This window comes from Pituophis catenifer, unplaced genomic scaffold (assembly GCF_029215685.1).
Source record: "Pituophis catenifer annectens isolate HBS135680 unplaced genomic scaffold, rPitCat1.0.hap2 SCAF_3, whole genome shotgun sequence".
NCBI lineage: Eukaryota > Metazoa > Chordata > Lepidosauria > Squamata > Colubridae > Pituophis > Pituophis catenifer.
In genome coordinates this window covers 5,411,781-5,437,401 of record NW_027256883.1, presented here as the reverse complement: position 1 = coordinate 5,437,401, position 25,621 = coordinate 5,411,781, and the positions used below count along the sequence as shown (strand labels likewise).

The following is a 25,621-nucleotide window of genomic DNA, read 5'->3' as shown; positions in this document are numbered from 1 at the left end:
TGCCTTAGGCATGAAAGCTGCCTGGGTGACTGAGCCAATCACCAGGAGACGGGGAGTTCTAGTCCCGCCTTAGGTATGAAAGCTGGCTGGGTGACTGAGCCAATCACCAGGAGATGGGGAGTTCTAGTCCCGCCTTAGGCATGAAAGCTGCCTGGGTGACTGAGCCAATCACCAGGAGACGGGGAGTTCTAGTCCCGCCTTAGGCATGAAAGCTGGCTGGGTGACTGAGCCAATCACCAGGAGATGGGGAGTTCTAGTCCCGCCTTAGGCATGAAAGCTGGTTGGGTGACTTTGAGCCACTCACCAGGAGACAGTGAGTTCTAGTCCCGTTTTAGGCATGAAAGCTGGCTGGGTGACTTTGGGCCAAACAGAATTTGGACTGCACACAGGAATGAATGCTTATCCCACTACCAGGTGAGATGCAACTCTACATGGAGAATTAGATTCTAAGCAGTTTCTGACGCTTAAGTTAATGCATGGATTACAATTTTGTTATGGATTGAGGAGGGGGGATTTTAAGCACTTCCTTCTCCTCCTTCTCCTTGTCTCTCCCTCTCCCCCTCCCCTTCTTCCTCTCCCTTTGTTCCTCCCTCTCCCCTTCTCTCCCTCTCCTTCTCCCTCTTCCCTATCTGTCTCCCCTTCTCTAGCTCTCGCTCTCCTTCTCACTCTCCCTCTTCCCCTCCTTCTCCCCTGCTCCCTCTCCTTCTCCCTTTGTCTCGCTCCCCTTCTCTCTCTTCCTCTCTCTCTCCCCTTCTCTTGCTCTCCCTCCCCTTCTCCCTTTCCCTCTCTGGGCTGTATCGAAGTGGTACACCCCAGGAGGACAGGTTCCTATCAACTATCTGTTCCTTTGGGATGTGCCAAGTAGTTGCCCACTGATCTGGGGTTGTTCGTCTCCACCAGAACAGGTGGCCCAGAGGTTTCTAGAGGAGCACTTACTGTCTAATGAACTGGATGGCATCTTCGTATTTCATCCCACTTTCAATCAGGGCCAGCGCGACCAGAACTGGAGCCCTAGACAGGAAAAAAATAATTCAGGACACCCAGGTTGAAGGGGAAAAAAAAAAAGAATTCCTGGTTGAAAAATTCCATGTTACGTTCTTGTTGTACACAAAACTGAACCTCTAGACTTGTGTTTTTCAAACTTGGCAATTTTAAGACGGGGCTGGGGGGGGGGGGAGACTTTGTTAGAGTTTGCCGCAATCCAACCAGCACACAAGTAAAGAATTCAGCAGGATTCATGTATAAAAGAACCTTCTTTATATACAGTAATATAAAGCATGATGCATGTATACAATACCCATGCAGCAGAAGCCAGAACCAGAACTCAGAATCCAGGAGCACAGAATCTATAGAATCACAGAAGCAATAATGCAAGGACAAACAAAGCTCTTTTATACGTTAACAGTCAAGCTAAGCCACGCCCAGGCTCCAAACTGTCTGAGTCACCAAACAGACCCCATTGGCTGACCTGTTGCCATGTCTATTGCAATTCATGAACTCTTATACACTGACAGACTTCAACTCCCAGAATTATCCCGCTAAGGCTGGGGAATTCTGGGAGTTGAAGTCGTCTTGAAGTTGCCAAGTTGCATCTAGACCAGTGATGGCTAACCTTTTTGCCATCACATGCCAAGATTGGGGGTGGGGGTCACGCACGTATGTGCCCACACCCATAATTCTATGCACACTGCCCCTGCGCATGCAACCCCCCCATGCTCCTCACGCTCCTGGCACGCGATGGCACGGTAGGCCCATTTTTTGTTCTCCCCCATCTCCAGAGCCTTTCTAGGAGTTTGGGGAGGGCGAAAATGGCCTTCTTAGACTCCTAGAAAGGCCCTGGAGGCTGGGGAAAGCAAAAAACGGGCCTTCCGGTCCCACCGGAAGTTGGCAAACGGGCAGTTTCCGGCCTCTGGAGGGCCTCCAGGGGGGTGGGGAAGGCTGTTTTTGCCCTCCCCAGACTCCTAGAAAGGTTCTGGAGGCTGGGGGAAAGAGAAAAACAGGCCTTCCCCACCACCCACCAAGGCCCTCCGGAGGCAGGAAACAGCCTGTTTCCCTACTTCTGGTGGGCCCAGAAGGCCTGAAAATCAGCTGGCCGTGCCGGAGCCGAGCTTGCGTGCCGACGAATATGGTTACGTGTGCCATCTGTGGCATGTGTGCCATAGGTTCGCCATCATGGATCTAGACCAAGTGCCAATCAACAAATGTTTCTCCATCACGTACATCTTAAACCAGGGAAGATAGTAATTCTCTTGGCCATGGATAACTGCGTAGTTTTGTGCAAAGGGAAACATCAACAACAAAAGACACAATTGTTTTTACTATATCTGCGCCCGTCAGGATGGCACTCACCGTCCCAGGCCAGCTACACAATGGACAGCGACGCAGCACCCGGGGTCTTCGCAGAATTTGGTTTTCAGCAGGTTGAGCCAGTCGTCCACAATTTTGTTGGGTGGTGGAGCTCCATCATCAAAGGGCCAATCCTGGAGAAGAAAACCAGAGACCAAAGGGGACATTTTCAACTAACAGCAAGAGGATTAAGGGAATATTTGAAGTGTTTGTTAAATTAAGTCCTCAAAATGGGAGTACAGGTAGTCCTCAAGTTACAGTACACAACCATTCGTTTAGTGACCGTTTGAAGTTACAATGGTACTGGAAAAAGTGACTTATGACCGTTTATCACACTTACGACCGTTGCAGCAATCACCTGCGGTCAGGTGATTAAAATTCAGACGCTTGGCAACTGACTCATATTTATGACAGTTTCAGCACCCCGGGGTCACATGATCCTTTTTGCGACCAAGCCAAGTCAATGGGGAAGCCAGATTCACTTAACAACCATGTGACTAACTTATGAAATGCAAGGATTCGCTTACCGACCATGGCAAAAAAAGGTCATAAAATGAGACAGAAGTCCCTTAACTAATCTCTTGCTTAGCGACGGAAATTTTGGGCTTGACTGTACCTGTACAGGCGCTGACCCAGGCAATTAAAGACGGTGGAGGGAGGATGGAGAAGACTTATGGGACACCCCCACCCCCCAGCAGTGTTTCTCCTTGTTAGGAAATAGCTATTGCCTAACTGGTTGGGTTGGCAATATATATATAAACCATCAATGCATGTTTGCAAGTCAAAATGTAAGTTATAGCTTTAAGACTGTAATGCTGTATTGCATCATACTGTATTCTGATTGGCTAGCTCTGTAGCCAACGTATTTAAGAGGAAGCTTGAATCATGGCTTATTGTTCTTATTACATTATTATTGCTACCTCTGCTCCTCTCTGCCTGTTCTCTCTGCATGATCACTGCTTGATCATTGCTACTTGTTGTTTTCTACTGTTTTACTGATTGTTTTACTGTACTTGTTCCTGTATGCAACTCTAAAAAGAACTGTTTTATTGCATATGACTACAACAAATGGTAAGAAGACTTTATTCTTGGAATATCCCTGGATTGACAAATTAACTATCTTTATCTGTGTATGACCTGGATTGTTTTTTGGACTTTGCTTTGCTTTTTCCTAAATGTAAAAGAATATCACAACTAGTGTGTCTGTATTCAAAATCACTCAGCCGTTTTCTCATGTGCACACCCTTGCTACTCAGGGGTTACTCTGCACATATTCCTTAACACTCCTGATCTTGATTCAGGTGGGACATTGCTGTGATATTACACTGAACCCTGGTGGCCTTAGAGCAGGGGTCTCCAACCTTGGCAACCCTAAGACTTGTGGACTTCAATGCCCAGAATTCCTCAGCCAGCTTTTTTGGGTGTTGAAGTCCACAAGTCTTAAAGTTGCCAAGGTTGGAGACCCCTGCCTTAGAGCCCTATGAGATGTCAGAGACCAAGGGAAGCTCTTAAAATCCCACTCTCGGCTTTCTAGCAATCTCTGGACCCCGGAAGAGAGTCCTGGAGGGGCGGGGGGGGGGAGGAGGAAAGGAATTTCGGAAACAAAGAAAGTTGCGTTATAAATGAAGAACTGGTGCCATTCCAGATCGACAGCTGGGATGAAGATGATGCAGGATACATGAAGCGGCTTGTGCTTTTTCAAACAAAATGTACATTTCTTTTGGCAACCCTCCCCCCCCGGTGTTTTAAACGGAAAGCCCAGAAGGTTAAGATTAAAGCACCTGCATCTGAGGCGTTCTTTGATCCCATCCTTCACCTGCAACTCAGGATTGGCACACGGTTGCGGGCAGGAAGCAACAGCGGAGAGGCTGCCCAAGTCCTCCTTTGCCTTACAAACTGCGCAACACAACTCACTGAAGCCAAAACTGGGGGGCTGTTGTGACCTCGGCTTCCTGAGTCATTAAAACCCACGAGTAGTCCCAAAAACCTCTTTTATTGCAACAGCTGTGAATTACGTTCATTCACAGCTGAGTCCCAATTAGTTGCAAAAAGTCCTTCGGGATAATCATCAACCTTTATCTCCCTTGACACGCTGCCAAAGACCTACTTGGCAAAGCCACACGGAGTCCAGAATCTAACAGAGATGCCGACTGGGAACAGAATTAACAACGTTGCTTTCCTGCAAAGGGCCCACGTGCCTTTGCTCCTCTTTTAAGCCTTCTGGGAGGGGCCAATCATCTCCAGGCCTTACTCCCGAGTTGTCCCTTTAGTCTTAACTGTTCTTGCCTTCTGGCAGCTCTGCGCATGTGTGCACTAGGAACAGGCTCCTCCTGTTGCTCTGCCTCTCTGATGTCCAACTCTGGAGGCTCCGGAGTCTGCGCATAACTCCCCAATGGCCCTGGCCAATCTCTGCCTCCGATGCAGAGCTCTCATCTGGGCCTTCCCCAGCCTCCAGGTCTGGCCCATGTTCCTCCCCAGCCTCCTCACTGCCTGACTCCGCTGCCAGCTCCACAGGCTGCTGGCGGACCACAACAGGGGCCTGATGGGAGATCTTCTGATGGGAGGTGGACCCACATAACTAAGAATTGGCTGGCTGTCACTGAAATTAGAAGTGGGCTTCACATATTGTAGCAACCGGTTCGCCCAGCACCGGAAATGTGCGTGTGTGCTATCTGCGCATGTGTGCGATGTCAGACACGGCAATTTGCTCGTGCACATCGTCCATACATGCGTGCGACATCAAAAACACAGTGAAATAGGACGGGATTGCGCCCAGGCCCACCCGCATGTCGCCACTACCGGTTCGCCCGAACCGGCTGAATACCATCTCTGATTGAAATGGTCATGCGTGGATCGATGTACCATCAACACAATTAGAGCGGCTGACTTTAATGAGCTTCCCCAATTGGGTGCCTTTCTTCTAAGTCGGACTACAATTCCCAACATCCCTCTTGGCATTGCAATGGCCAATCACAGTTGGGGACTACCCCAAAAGCATTTAATTACAGAGTAGCCCTTGGGTTATGACCATAAGGGACAAGGGTTGTAAAACAAGCCGGTCACACGATCGACAGCTTTCAGTGTCGTTGTAACTCCGAATGAACTGTTATAAATTGAGGACTTACATTTCTTCCATTTGGGATGCTTGATCCTCTCGGTGGCTTCAGATGATAAAAATAAAATAAAATTTCAAAGGAAGAGACTCACCATCACTTTAATGCCATCCTTTTCCAGGGGCGTCTTGTCGTAAGTCACTTCACACACTCTCACAACTGTGGTTGCGCCGTATTTCTTCAGGTCCTGGGGGGGTGGGGGAGAAAGAAAAAAAGGGAGAAAATATTTGGGATTACTTAGACCCCTTTTCACACTTACCACTGTGCTCATGTGATCAACATTCAGATTGCTTGGCAACTGGCATGTACTTATGCCTGTTTCAGGCTCCCGCGGTCATGTGATCTCCTTTTGCGAACTTCGGATAAGCCAAGTCAAGGGGGAAGCTGGAATTCACCAAACAACTTCGTTACGGTTAACTAGTGATTCCTTTAACAGCGGCGGCAAGAAAAGGTCGTAAAACGGGCCAAAACTCACTCGACACTTGTTTTGCTTATTGGTTGGAAGCAATAGGCCGACATTCGTAAATCACTCAAGAGGACGTTGTAAAACACTAGGGAGTGGTATACAGGGAGTCCTTGATGTACGCCACCGAGCCCAGAATTTCTGTCCTTAACTGAGACATTAAGTGACTTTTGCCCCGTTTTACAACCTTCCTTTCCACCGTTGTTCGGTGAATTCCTGCAGCCGACAAGTTTGTAACCCGCTTCTTAAATGAATCTGGCTTCCCTACCGACTTTTAACAGATTAACAGAGTTGGAAGGGACCTTGTAGGTCATCTAGTCCAACCCGCCCCCCTGAACAAGCAGCAAACCCTACACCCGTGATGGCGAACCTATGGCACATGTGCCACGCGGAGCCATATCTCTGGGCACGCGAGTGTTGGCGTAGCTCACCTCCAGCGTGGATATGCGCGCTGGCCAGCTGATTTTCGGGCCTTCCGGTCCCACCAGAAGTCAGGGAATGGGCCGTTTCTGCCTCCAGAGGGCCTCTGGGGGGTGGGGAAGGCTATTTTAACCCTCCCCAGGCTCCAAGAAAGCCTCTAGAGCCTGGGGAGGGCAAAAAACGAACCTACTGGGCCCACCGTACCATCGTGTGCCAAAAGCGGTGGTCGCGCGGTGAGGTTGTGCGCATATGCGCCAGGCACATTGAATTATGGGTGTGCGCGACCCCCCCCACGCTCCCCCCCCGCTTTTGGCACGCGACGGCAAAAAGGTTAGCCATCACTGCCCTACACCATTTCTGACAGATGGCAGTCCAGTCTCTTCTTGAAAGCCTCCAGCGATGAAGCTCCCACAACTTCCGAAGGCAACTTCTGTTTCATGGGTTGATTGTCCTGACTGTCAGAAAATTTCTCCTCATTTCTAGGTTGAATCTCTCCTTGATCAGTTTCCATCCATTATTCCTTGTCTGGCCTTCAGGTGCTTTGGAGAATAGCTTGACCCCCTCCTCTCTATGGAAGCCCTTCAAATATTGGAAGATGCTATCCTATCTCCCCTGGTCCTTTCTCTTCACTAGAGTAGCCACTTTGTTTGTTGGAAAGTCACAAAAGGAGATCACGGGACACAGCAATGGTCCTAAGTATGGACTAGTTGCCAAGGGCCTGAATTTTGATCCCAGGATCACGGGGATGGCTTCAGAGGCCGTCGCTGCGAAAAACGGGCTTAAGTCCCTTTGTAACTGAACAGTCACTAACTGAACTGTCATAATCCGAGGACTCATCATCGTCTTTTAATGACGCCATAATCCCTTGCGGGGTGGAGTCTGGGCAACTGAATGGAGCTCGCAGAGTGTTTGAGTGGCCGGATGCCTTTCCTGTTGGCAACACGGAGTTTTGTTCAGCAGATACATTCTCAGTGTGCCGAGAGAGAGAGAGATACCTGCCTCTACCTAGGATCGAACTCACAGCCTCCTGATTGTGAGGCGAGACCTCTAGGCCACCGCCCCACTCCTCGTAATCCGAGGACTACCTGCATAAATCTAGGTGCTATTGCTGTCAAAACAACGAAACGCAGGATCTATTGATACCCTGACATTAAAGTCCTGCCAGTCATAGTCCCTTTGGCCGAGAGAAGTTTTTAGAGCTATTTTCGGTACCTAAGGACCACACTAATTCTTCTTAACGGCCAAAACGTGGCCGGCAAGCTATGTGGGTGGAGAGGTTGACCACGGGGGAAACAGCGTGGCCAACGCTCTCGGGTTTCTTGGGCGAGAAGAATTTTGTTTTCGAACATCTCATGCTTAGTTTAGAGGTTACACAATCCTTTCCTTAGACTTCTCCTCTTGAGATGGCCCAAAGCAGATGCTGTTGTCAGATTCTTAGCAATCATAAGTCAGAAGACTTGAAGGTCCCGAGGTCATTATCCGAGTCGCCTTGGTTCCATAAAGGTGGGTCAAGTTAGGACACTTGCAATGCCTATTGAGATTGGTTTTTGGGTGATGGACCTGCCAATTTTGGAAGTAATTTAAACCAGGGGTCTCCAACCTTGGCAACTTTAAGCCTGGAGGACTTCAACTCCCAGAATTCCCCAGCCTGCTGGCTGGGGAATTCTGGGAGTTGAAGTCCTCCAGGCTTAAAGTTGCCAAGGTTGGAGACCCCTGGTTTAAACAATATGGGGGATAGTCCTCCACTTATGACAAGAATTGAGCCCCAATTGTCGGTGGCTTAAGCAAGACAGCTGTTCAGTGAGTTTCGCTCCATTTTATGACCCTTTTGCCCAGTGGTGAAATCCAAATTTTTTTTTACTACTGGTTCTGTAGGCGTGGCTTGGTGGCGTGGCAGGGGAAGGATACTGCAAGATCTCCATTCCCACCCCACTCCTGGGGGGAAGGATATTGCAAGATCTCCATTCCCACCCCACTCTAGGGCTAGCCAGAGGCGATATTTGCCGGTTCTCCAAACTGCTCAAAATTTCCGCTACCGGTTGTTAAGTGTAAAAACTGGTCGTAAGTCATTTTTTTTCCAGGGCTGTTGTGTAACTTTGAACAATTGCTAAATGAATCGTTGTAAATCGAGGACTCCCTAACTGAACAGGACACTGTTCCTTAAGAAACCTGGCTGAATCTTTCCTTAACCCTTAAAACCTTTTACTGCCATTTTGAATTTTGTCCAAATTTTGGACAGAGACCCAAATACCAGATGCCTGGCAGAAGGTGTGCGCGGTGGAGCTGAACTGGGGCAACGGCTTGCGTGCCCATAGAGAGAACAGTGCGTGCCACCTCTCCACCTCGATTTTACTTCTGCTCTTAAATTTTTGTATTCTATGTGTTTTATCTTGTGCCTGTTCACCGCCCTGAGTCCTTCGGGAGTAGGGCGGTATATAAATCAAATAAAATGAAAATGAAATGAAAATGCATAGTTTCGTCATCACGGCCCTACACCATTTCAGACAAGTGGCTGTCTAGTCTCTCCTTCAAAACCTCCAGTGATGAAGCACCCACAACTCCTGGTGGCAAGCTGTTCCACTGGTTAATTGTCCTCAACGTTAGGAAGTTTCTCCTTAATTAATTTCCCACCATTGTTTCTTGTCCTGCCCTCCGGTGCTTTGGAGAATAACTTGAGCCTCTCTTGTTAGATGTTAGAGGGAGAGCCATGGGCAATCTTTGGGGACAAGGCTGATTCTGATTCTTGCTACAGCCAACTTGCTATGGCCAACTCTCCATGGCTGCAGCACAATTTATCAATTCAATATAATTCTTTAAAAGAGATTAAAAAATTGTTTTAATTTTTGCCATTCGCATTTCATTCTGTCCCTCCTTTTGCATCCTTCAACGATTCTAATCCACCGTTTATTTGATATTAGCGTAACTCTTACACTAAGAAGGGACGCGGTGGCGCGGCGGCTAAGACGCTGAGCTTGTCGATCGAAAGGTCGGCAGTTCAGCGGTTCGAATCCCTAGTGACGCGTAACGGGGTGAACTGCTCCCGTGACTTGTCCCAGCTTCTGCCAACCTAGCAGTTCGAAAGCAGGTAAAAATTGCAAGTAGAAAAATAGGGACCACCTTTGGTGGGAAGGTAACAGCGTCCCGTGCACCTTTGGCGTTGAATCATGCCGGCCACATGACCACGGAGACGTCTTCGGACAGCGCTGGCTCTTTGGCTTTGAAACGGAGATGAGCACCGCCCCCTAGAGTCGGGAACGACTAGCACCTATGTGCGAGGCTGGGAACCTTTACCTTTTTAGTGTAACTCTAAAGTTACACTGCAGCGAGTTGGCTGCAGTGAATTTTCATAGACCTCCCGCAGCCGTTGCCGATTAAAAACGAGTTCAGGGAAGTTCAGCAGAGACTCACTGAACCCCTCTTCAGTACTAAGACGAACCCCCCCCCCCCAAAAAAAACAAATAACAGGTAGTCCTTAACTTACGACAATGGAGCCCAAAATTTACGTTGTTAAGTGAGACACCTGTTACGTGAATTTTATCCCATTTTATCCCCTTTCTTGCCACCATTAAGTGAACCACTGCAGTCGTTAAGTCAGTACAACGGTTGTTAAGTGACTCTGGCGTCCCCACGGGCTTTGCTTGTCAGAAGGTCGCACAAGGGGGTCACAGCCCCCCCCGGATGTGTGACCGTCATAAATACGAGTCAATTGACAAGCGTCTGGTTTTTGATCATGTGACCACAGGGATGCTGCAACGGTTGTAAGTGTGGAAAACGATCCCAAGTCGCTTTTCCCAGTACCGTTGTAACTTTGAACGGTCACTAAATGAACTGTTGTTAAGTCGAGGACTACCTGGGTGGGATGAAAAGCACGCCACTACAGAAACCTCCAATACAGATAGATCTCAACTGACAACCGTTCACTTAAGTGACTGTTTTGAAATTACGACGGCACTGGAAAAAGAAAAAGTGACTTAGGATCGGTGTAACATCCCCATGATTACGGGGCAACAGACTCATATTTATGACGGTTGCAGTGTCACGGATGCCCTTTTTGCGACCTTCTGACAAGCAGAGTCAATGGGGAAGCCAGATTCACTTAACAACCGTGTGACTAACTGAAGAGCTACCCTCCTCTCATTTTAAATTGTTCCTTTAGAATTTTATTGGTAATATGTGCTTGAACCTGTACGTTGATATGGCCTATAGGTCAATCAATCAATCAATCAATCAATCAATCATCTCTCTCTCTCTCTCTCTCTCTCTCTCTCTCATCTGTCTGTCTCTATCATATCTATCTAATCTATCTATCTATCTATCTATCTATCTATCTATCTATCTATCTATCTATCTATCATCTTTCTATCTACAGTATCTCTCTCTCATCTCTCTATATCTATCTATCTATCATCTTTCTATCTACAGTATCTCTCTCTCATCTCTCTATATCTATCTATCTATCTCTCATCTCTCTCTCATCTCTCTATATATCTATCATCTATCTCTATCATCTTTCTATCTACAGTATCTGTCTCTCTGTCTATCATCTCTATATCTATCTATCTATCTATCTATCTATCTATCTATCTATCTATCTATCTATCATCTTTCTCTCTATCTACAGTATCTCCCTCTCTCAATCTCTCTCTCATCTCTATATCTATCTATCATCTATCTATCATCTTTCTATCTACAGTATCTCTCTATCATCTCTCTAATCTCTCTATCTCTATCTATCTATCTCTCTATATCTATCATCACTCTCTCTTCTCTATATATCTATCTATCCATCTATCTATCAATCATCTTTCTAGATGATACACAGTATCTCTCTCTCTATCATCTCTCTCTATATCTATCTATCTATCTATCTATCTATCTATCTATCTATCTATCTATCTATCATCTATCTCTATCTATCATCTTTCTATCTATCTACAGTATCTCTGTCTCTCTCATCTCTATATCTATCTATCTATCTATCTATCTATCTATCTATCTATCTATCTATCTATCTATCTATCTATCTATCTATATATCTAAAAATATAAATAATAAACTTAATAGCTGCACTGATTTGCTTAACAACGGTATCAAGAGAGGTCATAAAACGGGACAAAATGCACTTCACAGCTGCCTCGCTTTCCAATTTCGGGCTCGGTTGCGGTCGTTAAGTCGAGGACTCTCCGTACGGGCGGATCGAAACAAATCTTTTTCAAGTGAAAATCTATCCCAGCCCATCCATCTCTTGCTGATTCAAGAGTAAACAAGGGCATTTATTTTTAATCCCCATCGGTATGCAACAAATTTTGGTGAGTTGTAACCTAGAGCAACCTCTGTGGACAACACAGCCTCATTGGAGGGAAGGCAGGGGAAGGTACGGCTATAAACAGCGCACCTTGGCCAAGAGCCAGGTATCACAGCATAAGAAAACAACAAACCTCTTACATATCTATGCGTTATGTGCACGCTAAAAAGGAAGAGAAGACCAGATGGGTAGGAAAATGCCAAAAAAACCCAACAAACCACACGAAGGGGAAGGTATCGTTTGGGCTAAGATCTTGACAGACTCAAACCCTGGGCCCTATCTAACCAAATGAAATTCAATGTAGAGAAAAGCAAAGTCTTACACTTAGGTAAGAAAAACCCAAAGTACACATGCACTGGGAGAAACCAGGCTTAATAGCAGGAACTGTGAGAGGGATCTTGGGAGTCTTGGTGGACAAACCAGCTAAATATGAGCCAGCAGCCAAAAAAGCCAATGCAATCCTATGTTGCATTAACAGAGGGATACAATCAAGATCAAGGGAGGTATTAATACCACTCTATAAAGCCTTAGTAAGACCACACCTAGAGTAATGCATCCAGTTTTGGTCACCACACTAGAAAAAAGATGTTGAGACTCTAGAAAAAGTGCAGAGAAGAGCAACCAGGATGATTAGGGGACTGGAGGCTAAAACATACGATGAACGGTTGCAGGAGCTGGGCATGGCTGGCCTAGTGAAGAGAAGGACCAGGGGAGACAGGATAGCAGTCTTCCAATATTTGAGGGGCTGCCAACAGAGAAGAGGGGGTCAAACTGTTTTTCAAAGCCCCTGAAGGCCAGATGAGGAATAACGGATGGAAACTGACCAAGGAGAGATTCAAACTAGAAATGAGGAGAAATTTCCTGAGAGTGAGAACCATCAACCCATGGAACAGACGTTGCCTTCGGAAGTTGTGGGAGCTTCATCCCTGGAGGCTTTCAAGAAGAGACTGGACTGTCACTTGTCAGAAATGGTGTAGGGTCTCCTGCTTGGATGCGGGGTTGGATTAGATGACCTCTGTTAAGGATATTGTTGTTGTGTTACCAACCAGCAGAGTGTAGAGCACAGAGAAACGTTGCTGAGAGCAATGAATAAGAGATGTGCAAACTGGTTTATAAAAAGTTTACTTTATAGTGGAAAACAATCTCATAGTCTTTAAATCAATCCAAGTCTTTGCCAGTTAAATCAGTCCAGTGATACAGAAATCTTCTTACCACACAAAAAGTAGTTGGCTAGAATAACAAACTCACTCTGGTTCACAAACCACGATGGTAGCAGATCCATCCAACGATGATAGCACAATGATAGCAACTCCTCACACAATGGTAGCATATCATCAAACTGAATACGTTACAGTACCTTAAATACATTCACAACCAGTGATTATCTAATTACAGCATGACTCAGCATTACAATGAATCAGCAGTAACACTTTAAAGTCACACAATACATATTCATATTAAAGTCACAGAACACATATATTGCCTGGACAACTTGTTAGGCTCAAACCATATCCTAACAACCTACAAGGTCCCTTCCAACTCTGTTAATCTGTAAAGTATGGAAGGTTGATGACAGCTATTGCGTGAAATCTCTGTAAAGCACTTGAAAAAGGAGAGGAAGAAACCACCAACCCACCTGGTCCAGGTAATCGTGCTGCACACCTAAACCTGTCCAAACAAGCTCAGTTCCGCCGGGAGAAAAACTCTGCAACTGTTTTCCAAAATAGAGTTGCTTTGAAACAGCTCTGGGATCTCAAGTGGGCCCCATGTAAACCTTCTCAAACCAGGAGCCTTTCTTGAAGATACAGGCGGTCCTTGACTTAACAACCGTCGCTTAGTGACCGTTCAAAGATACAACAGCCACCGGGAAAAAAAAGCGACTTGCGGCTCTTTCTCGCGCTTAGGACCTTTGCAGCATTCCTTGCTGTGGTGATGTAATCAAAATTCAGAGGCTTGGCAACTGGCATGGACTTGTGACAGTTGCAGTGTCCCGGGGCCATGTGACAAGCGAAGCCAGAAGGTCGCAAAACGGGAAACCAGATTCACCTGGCAACTGTGTGACTAACAACGGCGGTGATCGCTTAACCACTGGGGCAAGAAAGACGGGGTAAAACTCACTTAGCCACAGAAACGTTGGGTTCCATTATGGTCGTGAGTGGAGGACTATCTCGCCTTGGACAACTCTCTCTGGTTGCCTGTTTAGGTGTTCCATCTTGAAAATGGTTTCCAAGGTGGAGAAGGTACCACAAGGTGATCAATGGCAGAAGAGTTATAGCTGCAGCCCCGTCTACATGCAAGCGTCACTTTTAGATAATGAGATAATCTCCATCAAAAGGATCAGTGGAAGCGAAGATCGTTGGGAGACAACCTTCTTAGAATCATAGAACTGGAAGGGATCTTTGGAAGTCCTCTAGTCCAAACCGCTGACCAAGGCAGAAGACTTTCTCGGACAAATGGTTGTTTATTTATTTATTTTTTCTAAACTAAAGATATGGAGCATACAAAACAATTTGATTCTTCAGGATTCAGATGTGTTTTCTTGGTGAGCCTTGAGAAGGTTGGCTATTATCTACTTCAGGGATACAGACTTCCGACACTCACATAGAACATCATCAGAGTTGGAAGGGACCTTGGAGGTCTTCTAGTCCAACCCCCTGCCTAGGCAGGGAACCCTACACCGCTTCAGACAAATGGTTGTCCAACCTCTTCTTAAAAACTTCCAGTGTTGGAGCATTCACAACTTCTGGAGGCAAGTTGTTCCACTGGTTAATTGTTCTCACTGTCAGGAAATTTCTCCTTAGTTCTAGGTTGCTTCTCTCCTTGATTAGTTTCCACCCATTGCTTCTTGTTCTACTCTCAGGTGCTTTGGAGAATAGCTTGACTCCTTCTTCTTTGGGGCAGCCCCTGAGATATTGGAATGCTGCTATCATGTCTCCCCTAGTCCTTCTTTTCATTAAAGTACACATACCCAGTTCCTGCAACCGTTCTTCATGTTTTAGCCTCCAGTCCCCTAATCATCTTTGTTGCTCTTCTCTGCACTCTTTCCAGACTGCAGGTTGTCCTTGACTTATGATAGTTCATTTAATGACCAAAGTTACAACGGCACTGGAAAAATGTGACTTACGACCCTTTTTCCCTAGTCACCACCTTTGCAGCACCCTCACGGTTCCGTGATAAAAATTTAGAGGCTTGATGACTGGTTCATACTTGCGTCCCGCAATCATGTCTATCCTGCTATCTGGAATGAGCTCCCCCTGGAGATACGGAGGATCCCGGATTTACGCACCTTCCGCCGTGCCCTCAAGACCTTTTTATTTCAACAGGCTGGCCTGGCCTAACCTCCCTTTTTAATTGTAAGTTTTAAATCTGTTTTAAACTTTAAGGGTGTTTTAATCTGTTCCGGGCCAAACTATTAAATTGGGTTATATATTGTCTTTTAAATTTTGTAGTCTGTATATTTTATCTCCTTGGCTGTTCACCGCCCTGAGTCCTTCGGGAGCAGGGCGGTATATAAATCTAATAAAATGAAAATGAATGAAATGTCATCCTTTTCTTTGCAACCTTCTGATAAGCAAAATCAACGGGGAAGCCAGATTCACTTAACAACCAGGTCACTAACTTATCCACCGCAGTGATTCACTCAACAACGGTGGCCAGAAATGTCATAAAATGGGTGCAAAACTCAACAAATCCTCACTTAACTATGTAAATTTTGGGCTCAACTGTGGTCGTACGTAGAGGACTACCTGTACAATAAGCCTACAATGTTGGGATGTTCTGATGGTCTGTAAACCAGGCCAGAACCTAGTTTATCCTGAAATTTCACAAGTCCAAGTATCTCTATGACTTTTATTTACATCCAGCAGTGAGAGGCGCTCTCTCATCGGTGTCTTACCTCAATGAAAGTGTTCAGTGTGGCATTCGTCGGGTTGTGGGTTATCAGGAACCTCATATTCTTGTAGCACACTTCCACAGGGGCAGGCCTGTTCATGCGCGCCATGGTGGAGACAAACCGAGGTGGTCTCTCGAGAAAAAAACGATTCGCAAAGCCAAAAACAGTACCAAGTGACGAGAGCTTGACCAGACTCTCCTTCCCCTCACAATCAACACAAATGTTGTGCAAATAGGATAACGCTGGATTCTCTAAAATCCTCGAATTTTTTAAAAAAGGGACCCTGTGCTTGAGACTGAGTAATACTTTTGTTTTTGTTTTCCTTTTTTTTAAAAAAAAAAAATCCGTAGTGTGCAATTTTAAGTAGTCGTCCTTCAGTGCCACCCAACTTCCCTTCTTCTCCTCCTCCTCCTCTTCCTCCTCCTCACAAAGGCCTCAGCATTCAGCGAACACGCTGATGTTATCTCTTGGGCTTTCACGTTACCCCATCTGGATATGTGAAATATTTGGGGGCAGCGAGAGGAGCCCGGGGCAGCTCAGGATGGAGAAACTGCCGGTAGAAGCTTTCCGCGGACCTCAACAGCCATCCACGGGCTCTCTGAATGGTGAAGCCCAAGGGGCTCTAGGAGGCCAGGTTTGGCCAGGACACTGTCCTCGTTCAACGGGAGGGATGCTGTGCGTGGCAGTGCTCAAAAGTGCGCCCAGCCCCCTCCATAAATCCACAGGCGATCAGCATACAGGACGATCTGGAAGGACAAAAAGAGACATTCCGGTCAGCACTAGGATTGCGCCCAAAGGTTGCAAAACGTAGCGGAATCAGGCAATCGTATGCATTTAGGATCTGTGTGTCAAAAAATAGCAATAGCACTTAAGATTTACATACTGCTTTACCGCCCCTCTCTAAGCGGTTTACAGAGTCAGCCTATTACCCCCAACAATTTTGGGTCCTCCTTTGACCCACCTCGGAAAGATGGAAGGCTGAGTCAACCTTGAGCCTGCTGAGATTCGAACTGCCAAATGGCAGGCAGCCAGCAGTCAGCATTAACAGATTAAGAACAGAGTTGGAAGGGACCTTGTAGGTCATCTAGTCTAACCCCCACCCCACCCCACTGGAACACATGAGGTCCTAACAGAGAACAGGGAAAGGGGCACCCTCCCTCTAACCCATCAAGGCTCACCCCAAAACCAAGGTAACTCAAGGAATGGGTCAATGATTTTGGAACCGAAGGGGTCCAAAGGGACTAGAAACATGACTGAAGGTTAAGTTGACCATTTTGGAAAGCCTGGCGATTTTGGTCCTCTTTAATTTGGTTGTGTGAATGAGTGCTAGAGCAGGCCAGATCTCGGAGGAACATCAGAAGAATAAATCAGCCCATTTTATTAAGACCTCAGGGGCTTTCTTTTCAGATAGCTAGTTAACCGGTCTTCACAGCTGGAATGCGCAACTCAGCCACAGGTTCAAGACTGCCAGATGTTGACTTTTAAGCAGGGTGGATAAAAATCAATGATTTTTTAAAAAAAAATTGGATTTTTTTATTTAAATCAGATTTTTTTGATTTTTATTGAATTTATTTTAATAAAAAACTTTTGGGGTAAAACTCTATCGTAAGATAGTTTTCTATTTAAGATACATAAATAATTTAGTTTATTCAGCATGAAATGGAGCTTAGTTATGTAGCAGGAGGCTGTATATTCTGCAACACTGGGACTATCGGTGAGTCAACAGCGGGTCAAAGGAGTAGCAGAGATGACAGTTGCTCTTTAAAAATTATGATTTAAATCGAGTTGATTTAAATCAAGCCTTTTTACTAGTGATTTAAATCATGATTTAAATCGACTCGATTTAAATCAAATTCACCCTGCTTTTAAGTGCTGGAAAATTACCAGCACCTGCTCTGCAAAGAATTACAAAAAGACCAACTAGCAAGTAAGCAATTTTCAGCCAAGAAACTGCCAAAGAGCCATTAGGAAACAGCCCAACCAAAAAATCCCTAAGACCGCCCACCACCCACACAGACAGCCAAGACACCAGAATATAAACCTGACAGCAAACAGTACTCCTTACTAGCACTGATAATGTTACCTAGTTGGGTAAGGGAACGTCTGCAAGAAAACAAGCAAGCTCAGAAAGCACCAAGGACCCTTAATTACAGAAAGGCTGCGGTACTCCCATATCTCCAGCAAATCTGAAATAAGAGTTTCAGCCAAAAGTGTTAATGCAATTGTAGAGGTAAACCAGGAACAGAGCTAAGGCAGAGGTGGGTTTCGGCAGGTTCTGACCAGTTCTGGAGAACCGGTAGCGGAAATTTTGAGTAGTTCGGAGAACCGGTAAATGCCACCTCTGACTGGCCCTGCCCCCCATCTATTCTCTGCCTCCCGAGTCCCAGCTGATCGGGAGGAAATGGGGATTTTGCAGTAACCTTCCCCTGGAATGGGGAGGGAATGGAGATTTTACAGTATCCTTCCCCTGCCACGCCCACCAAGCCGCACCTCACCCACAGAACTGGTAGTAAAAAATTTTTGAAACCCACCACTGAGCTAAGGTCAGGGTGGATAAAAATCAATGATTTTTTAAAAAAAAATTAAAAAAATCGGATTTTTTTGATTTAAATCTGATTTTTTTATTTAAATCAGATTTTTTATTTTTATTTTTATTGAATTTATTTTAATAAAAAACTTTTGGGGTAAAAATCTATGGTAAGATAGTTTTCTATTTAAGATACATAAATAATTTAGTTTATTCAGCATGAAATGGAGCTTAGTTAGGTAGCAGGAGGCTGTATATTCTGCAACACTGGGATTATCGGTGAGTCAACAGTGGGTCAAAGGAGTAGCAGAGATGACAGTTGCTCTTTAAAAATTATGATTTGAATCGAGTTGATTTAAATCAAGCCTTTTTACTAGTGATTTAAATCATGATTTAAATCGTGATTTAAATCAAATCCACCCTGCTCTGTGGAGTTAAAATTTCCACAATTCAGAGCCAACACTAGTGGGCACCAGACTAAAAGATTGGCGCTCATCAAGACTGAATTGCTTAACCCATCTCTTAAAGGCAAGGATGTCCAACCTTGGCAACTTTAAGACCCCTGGACTTCAACTCCATGCTGGCTGGGGAATTCTGGGAGTTGAAGTCCACAGGTCTTAAAGTTGCCAAGGTTGGACATTCTGGTCTTAAGGAGAGGGGGAAAAAAATACTGTCTAACCCAAATGCGATGCAGATCTTTGCAAAAGAGAGAAGCTTCCAAAGCCCTACTGAATCTATGTTAAAAAGGCACTCTAGAAAAATATCCCAGAGCTTTGGGGAACATCAACAATAGAAGGAACAGAAGCAGATATGCAGATTATTGAGGAATAGAACACAATATATATTGAGCTCAGGGTTGAATTATGGCGTTTTGGGAGATTTCTGAGTCTGGTTATTTACTTGCAGTGCACTGATGAGGTTGCCAACGTTGGAAATCCATGCCTTCAGGAGAGGGAACGGGCTAAACCGTTAGAATGTGTAATTTTTGTTTTGACAAATAAATTAAAAAAATAAAATAGAGCCTTGGTAGTACAGTGGTCTAAAGCACCCTGTTATTAAGACCAGCTGCCTGCAATTACTGCAGGTTCGAATCTCGCCAAGGCTCAAGGTTGACTCAGCCTTCCATCCTTTCTAAGGTAGGTAAATTGAGGACCCAGTTTGTGGGGGCAATAAGCTGACTTTGTATAAATATACAAAAGTATGAAGGCTATTGCTTAACGCATTGTAAGCCGCCCTGAGTCTCCGGAGAAGGGCGGCATATAAATCAAATTAAAAAAAATAAAAAATAAAAATAAAATAAAATAAAATAAAATAAACGGTGGCTGTTAAATCAAGGATATATTTTTCAGTGATGTGCCTAGCCAGGAAGGAAACATTACAGATGTAGTGGACAAATCTCAGTCTGTAGACACAAAGCCATTTCCACCACTACTGATAAACCCTGCGCACATGATTTAATTCTGTGTTATAAGTCTCTTCTCACCTGTTCAGAAACCAGGGCACGAGGCGGGCCAAACGGGAACGGAGCACGAACTCTGTAATACGCTTAACAGCGTCCCAAGGCTCATTACGGGAATTCAAGGATTTATCAACGCTACTTTGAACTTTTGGTTGTTTGGCCTAAACTTGGTGGAACCCCAAATTTAGCTGCGACCGGCTTCCTTCCTTCCTCCCTCCCCCTTCCTCTGTTCCTTCTCTCTCTCCTCATGTGTCCTTCCTTTCTTCATCCCTGTTTCTCCTCTCCTCTCCTTCCTTCTCTCTCGTTTCATTCCTTCCTCTCTCCCTGTGTCTCCCCTCCTCTCTTCTCGTATCTTCCTTCCTTCCTTCCTTCTTCCTCTGTTCCTTCCCTCTCTCCCCTCACGTCTCCTTCCTTCATCCATTTCTTCCCTCCTCTCCTTCCTTCTCTTGTTTCCTTCCTTCCTTCATCCCTGTCTCTCCCCTCTCTTCTCACATCTTCCTTCCTCCCCCCCTGTTCCTTCTCTCTCTCTCTCCCCCCTCACATTTCCTTCCTTCACCCATTTCTCCCCTCCTTTCCTTCCTTCTCTCTCATCTCCTTCTTTCCTTCCTTCCTGTCTCTCCCCTCCTCTCTTCTCATATCTTCCTTCCTTCCTTCTTCCTGTTCCTTCTCTTTCCCCTCACGTCTCCTTCCTTCCTTCATCCCTGTTTCTCCCCTCCTCTCCTTCCTTCTCCCTCCCTCTCTGTCTCTCCCCTCTTCTTACATCTTCCTTCCTTCCTTCCCCCTCTGTTCCTTCTCTCTCTCCTCACGTCTCCTTCCTTTCTTCTTTCATCCCTGTTTCTCCCCTCCTCTCCTTCCTTCTCTCGTTTCCTTTCTCCCTCCCTCCGTCTCTCCCCTCTTCTTACATCTTCCTTCCTTTCCCCTCTCTGTTCCTTCTCTCTCTCTCTCTCTCCCCCCTCATGTCTCCTTCCTTCATCCGTTTCTCCCTCCTCTCCTTCCTTCTCTCGTTTCCTTCCTCCCTCCCTCTCCCCTCTTCTCACATCTTCCTTCCCCCTCTGTTCCTTCTCGCTCTCCTCACATCTCCTTCCTTCATCCCTATTTCTCCCCTCCTCTCCTTCCCCCTCCGTTTTTCTCTCTCTCTCTCTCTCTCTCTCTCCTCACGTCTCGTTCCTTTCCTTCAGTTTCCTCCTATTGCAGGTAGTCCTCAACTTACAACAACTCATTTGGTGACTGTTCGAGGTTACAACGGTACTGAAAGAGGTGACTTGAGACCGTTTTTCAAACTTACGACTGTTGCAACAATCCCATGGTCACTGATCCAAATTCAGACCCTTGGGGACTGACTCATACTTATGACCGCTGTAATGTCCCCGGGTCATGAGGTCCCCTTTTTGCGACCTTCTGACAAGCCAAATCAACGGGGAAGCCAGATTCACTTAACAACCATTTGACTAACCGAACCACTGCAATAATTCACTTAGTCCCTGTGGCGAGAAAGTTCGTAAAACGGAGCAAAATTCACTTAACCAATGTCTGTCTCCCTTAGCCACAAACATTTCGGGCTCAATTGAGGCCATAAGTTGAGGACCACCTGTCATATTAACAAATGCTACTTTTTCATTTCCAAGTCCATTTTGGGGGAGCCTCTCTTTTCCCCCAAAGAGAGAGGTCAGCAGGCTCCTTAAGTTGACTGGGGGAAAGGTGAGAACGGAGAAACAGGTTGTCTGCTCAGCGCCAAAATATTTCTCTCTCCACCCTGACCTCAGCTCCAGAAAATTAGGCAGTTATGTGCAGAAATATGTGCCCCAAAGTGGGAGGTAACACACTACCCAACCCAACGTGCCCCAAAGCACTGTAGGAAACATGTTAATTCGCCAGAATTATTTTGCTTCTTGAATGCAAACTAAGCTTTTCCCATCATCTATGGCAGTGGTGAAATCTGAACCGGTTTGCTGGCCATGCATTCGCGCTGCTTGCCAAGCGTGCTGTGCGGGCGCCAAAAGGAAGCTTGGGAAGGTAAGTAGAACGGCGGGGGGGGGGGATCAGCTGTGGCACGCGATCTTGGGAACCTTTTAAAAAAACCTTTAAAAGCATTTTTTACCGGTTCGGGCAAATAGGTAGTAAAAAATGCTTAAAAAAAATGAAATAAACCCCCCCCCCCCGACGATCGCAGCTGTGCCGCGCAATCGTCCGAGCCTTTTTTTTTTTTTTTTTTTTACTTTTTAAAAGCATTTTGTTTACTACCTATTCGCCCAACCCGGTAGTAAAGAATGCTTAAAAAATAATAATAATAAAAAAACGTTCTGAGGATCACGCGTTGTTCAGCTGATCGTCGGAACATATTTTTTTTACATTTTTTTTTTTAACTACCGGTTCGGTGAACCGGTAGCATTTTTTACTACTAGTTTGGGCGAACCGGCCCAAACCAGTAGCATTTCACTCCTGATCTATGGGCAGTCTTTGACTTACAACAGCAATTCAGCCCCAAATTTATGTTGCTAAGCAAGACAGTGGTTATGACCTTTTTATGACCTTTCTCGCCCTGACTTTTAAGTGAAGCCCTGCAGTTAAGTTAAGTCACACGGTTGTTAAGATCCCGTGAGCTCCGGGGTACACTGCAACTGTCATAAGTACACGCCAGTTGCCAAGTGTCTGAATTTTGATCCTGTCACCACAGGGAAAGCTGTGACGGTTGTGTGGAAAAGGTCACTTTTGAACTTTGAACCGTCACTAAACGAATTCTCTTGTAAGTCTACCTCAACAAAATTGGTTCAGGCCCCAAGACATCTTGCACTCAAAGTTTGTGGCACGTCGTTCAATTTAGGCATATATATATATATATATTATATAATATATATATAATTTTATTTTTTATCATCCTGCCTTCATTATTTTAATAAGTAACTCAAGGCAGAGAACATGCCTAACATTCCCTCCTCTGCCTGTTGTCTCCACAACAACCCTGTGAGGTGAATTGTGCTGAAAATGACTAGCCCATAGTCACTCAGCTGGCTTTCATACCTAAGGCAGGACTAGAATTCACAGTCACCCGGTGATTGGCCCAAAAAGTCACCCAGCCAGCTTTCCTATCTAAGGTGGGACTAGAATTCACAGTCGCCTAGTGATTGGTCAAAAATTCAACCAGTTTTCATGCGTAAGGGAAGACTAGAACTCACAGCTGCCTTAGGAATGGCCCCTAACCAGCTTTCCTGCCTAAGGTGGGACTAGAACTCCCCATCTCCTGGTTTCTAGCCTGAGTGCCTTCACCACTAGACCAAACTACCTTCTATCAACAGAAAAGTTGGAACAACTGGTTCACTGGCTGCACAGAAAGGCATCCATAACTGATGTGCAAACCATGTCAACATGCGAATAATACGCTGTAATCAACTCCTTCTTTTAATCCTGAACTTTAAAAAATCTTGTAAAAAACATTCCTTCCCCTCTGCTTGTTTTCCTCATGAGAATCCTGTGAGGTCGCTTGGCGTGAGAGCGACTGGCCTAAAGTCACCCGGTTGTTAAATTGAATGCTTGTTAAATTGACGACTACCTGTCAAGGTGCTTTTTTTCATGAGGTAACTGGACTTTCTTGGGTTTTTTTCTTTTGAAGACATTTTGCTTCTCATCCCAAGAAGCTTCTTCAGCTCTGACTGGATGGTGGGGAACAGAAGTATTGATATTCCTTGCAGACAAAAGCTGGTCATTTGCATCCTTTTAGATCAGACTGGATTTCTTCAAGGGCCAGATCAGCCTCGTAGTTCTCCTCCGTGGGCCGGCCATGGTGGGGGGGGGGGAGGGCAGGGGGAGAGATGGGATGGACACCTCCTGCAGCCCCCTGCTGGCCAAAACGAGGTGTGGGGGGCCTTTCCCCCCCACAACCCGTTTTCGGCCTCCATGGCTTCCTGCCGGCCAAAACGGGCCACTGGAGGGCCTAATGCGCCCCGCACCGTGGCCACTTTGGCCGGCAGAGGTATTGATATTGATATTTCTAGGCCTGCTCTGCAAGCCAGATCTAAGCACCCCGCAGGCCGGATTTGGCCCGCGGGCCTTGAATTTCACACCCGTTTTAGAGGGTCGTTGAAGCATTTGGAGGTTTATCGGTGTCCTCAGGGTCACCTGAGTGGTGCTCCTGGTTCCTGTAGTCTGCAATTTTTTCCCCTCTGGAAATCCGTTCCTACTTTCACCCCATTCAAAGGGTGTTCATCCCAAATTATATAGCTAAAACTCTGTAGAGATTGTCAGTCATCCAGGTCAAAGGTGCATCTTTGGGGCAACCATGACCTGGCTGACTGATAATCTCTACAGACTTTTACCTGTATTACCCTGTTTCCCCGAAAATAAGACATCCCCTGATAATAAGCCCAATCGGGCTTTTGAGTGCATGCGCTAAAATAAGCCTTCCCCTGAAAATAAGCCCTCCCCGAAAATATCTAAACGCAGAGCTGGAAATCAAGCCCCATCTTGCTCCATGCACCCCAAAATAAGACCTCCCCAAAAATAAGGCCAAGTGCTTATTTCGGGGTTCAAAAAAATATAAGACAGAGTCTTATTTTCGGGGAAACACGGTAGCATTAGGTAAGACCTCAAAAACACATCCTTGAAGACCGAGAAGTTCCCCGAGGATGGGCTCCCACAGGAATCCGAAAGGTTGGAAGAACCAACTTCTGGTCTCGGTGACTCTCTCAGATTGGATCCTGTATTACGTTCACCTTCATTCACAAGGCCTCAAAAATACCCAGGTGAATCCGTGTCCCCCTCCAGAAGACCACCAAGAAGGCATACAGATAGTTCTCGACTTACAACGGTTCGTTTAGTGACCGTTCTAAGTTACAACAGCACTGAAAAAAGGGACTTATGACCATTTTTCACACTTGTGACTGTTGTAATGGTCACGTGATTAAAATTCAGACGCTAGGCAACTGGTTCATATTTACGACAGTCGCAGCCACCCCGGGGTCACATGATCCCCTTTAGGGACCTTTGGACAAGCGAAGTCAATGGGGGGGGGGGGAACAGCCAGATTCGCTTAACAACCAGGTGGCTAATTTATCTATTGCAGGGATTCACCTAAGAAACGTGGTGAAAAATGTTGTAAAATGGGGCAAAACTCGCTTAACGAATTTCTCGCTTAGCGACAGAACTTCTGGGCTCCATTGTGGCTGTATGTTGAGGACTAGCTGTACTATTAAGCATAGTTGTGGGGTTTTATTTTGGATGCAAATTTTGCTGCCCTATACATTTCCTCACAAGTACTTACGACAGTTTGTTTAGTGACCGATCGGAGTTACAACGGCACTGGAAAAAGGGACTTATGGCCATTTTTCACATTTATGACCGTTGCAACAAGCCCCCGGTCACGTGACTTACATTCGGATGTTCGACAAATCATGCATGTTTATGACGGTTCCAATGTCCTGGGGTCATGTGACCCCCTTTTGCGACCTTCTCACAAGCAAATTCAATGGGGAATCCTGAATCACTTAACAACCGAGTGACTAATTTAACAACTGCAGTGACTCACTTAACCAATGTGTAGAGAAAAGTTGCAAAACGGGGGCAAAACTCACTTAACCAATTGCTCACTTAGCAACCTAAATTCTGGGCTCAACTGCGGTTGTTAAGTCCAGGACTTCCTTGACTTACGTAACGAGAACAGATTTTCGAGCGAACGATCGAATGAATTTAACAACTGCAGTGAATCACTTAAGCGTGTCGAGAAAAGTCGTCAAATAGGGGAGAAAAAAAACCTCACTTAACCGATTTCTCACTTAGCAACATAAATTCTGCGCTCAACCGCAGTCGTTAGTCGAGGACTTCCCGTAAAGAGAACATCTAATTTAGGAGCGAAACGATCAACTTTCAAGGACCCGGAAAGTGTCCAGAGAGAAACTTCATCTCCGAGGGTTGAGAAAATCCCTCTAAACCGTTTGTGCTATTTTGGGCACAATATTCTCACTTGGCAAATCAGGTATGAGATTAAAGAGCTAAAGATTGAATAACAAGTGCCAGAATGTGCAAGGAAGAAGGGGAAAATCCCCTCCATGCCTTACCTGAATTTGTCCAGAGATTCCCACACGACAGATCTAAAACCACACAATA

At 45.7% G+C, this 25,621-nt stretch overlaps 1 protein-coding gene across 3 annotated transcripts in view; it reads right to left on the bottom strand.

Moving 5' to 3' along the window:
- Positions 1-25,621, bottom strand: part of PTP4A3 (protein tyrosine phosphatase 4A3) — a 110,553-nt gene that overhangs the window by 7,541 nt on the left and 77,391 nt on the right. For all 3 annotated transcript variants that reach the window (XM_070940297.1, XM_070940298.1, XM_070940299.1), the window contains 4 exons: positions 15,543-16,285; positions 5,554-5,646; positions 2,350-2,480; positions 937-1,011 (listed from right to left, as the gene is read on the bottom strand). In XM_070940297.1, the coding sequence (XP_070796398.1) occupies positions 937-1,011; positions 2,350-2,480; positions 5,554-5,646; positions 15,543-15,647 (404 nt within the window). In that variant the 5' untranslated portion in view covers positions 15,648-16,285. The remainder of the gene's footprint in view (positions 1-936; positions 1,012-2,349; positions 2,481-5,553; positions 5,647-15,542; positions 16,286-25,621) is intronic.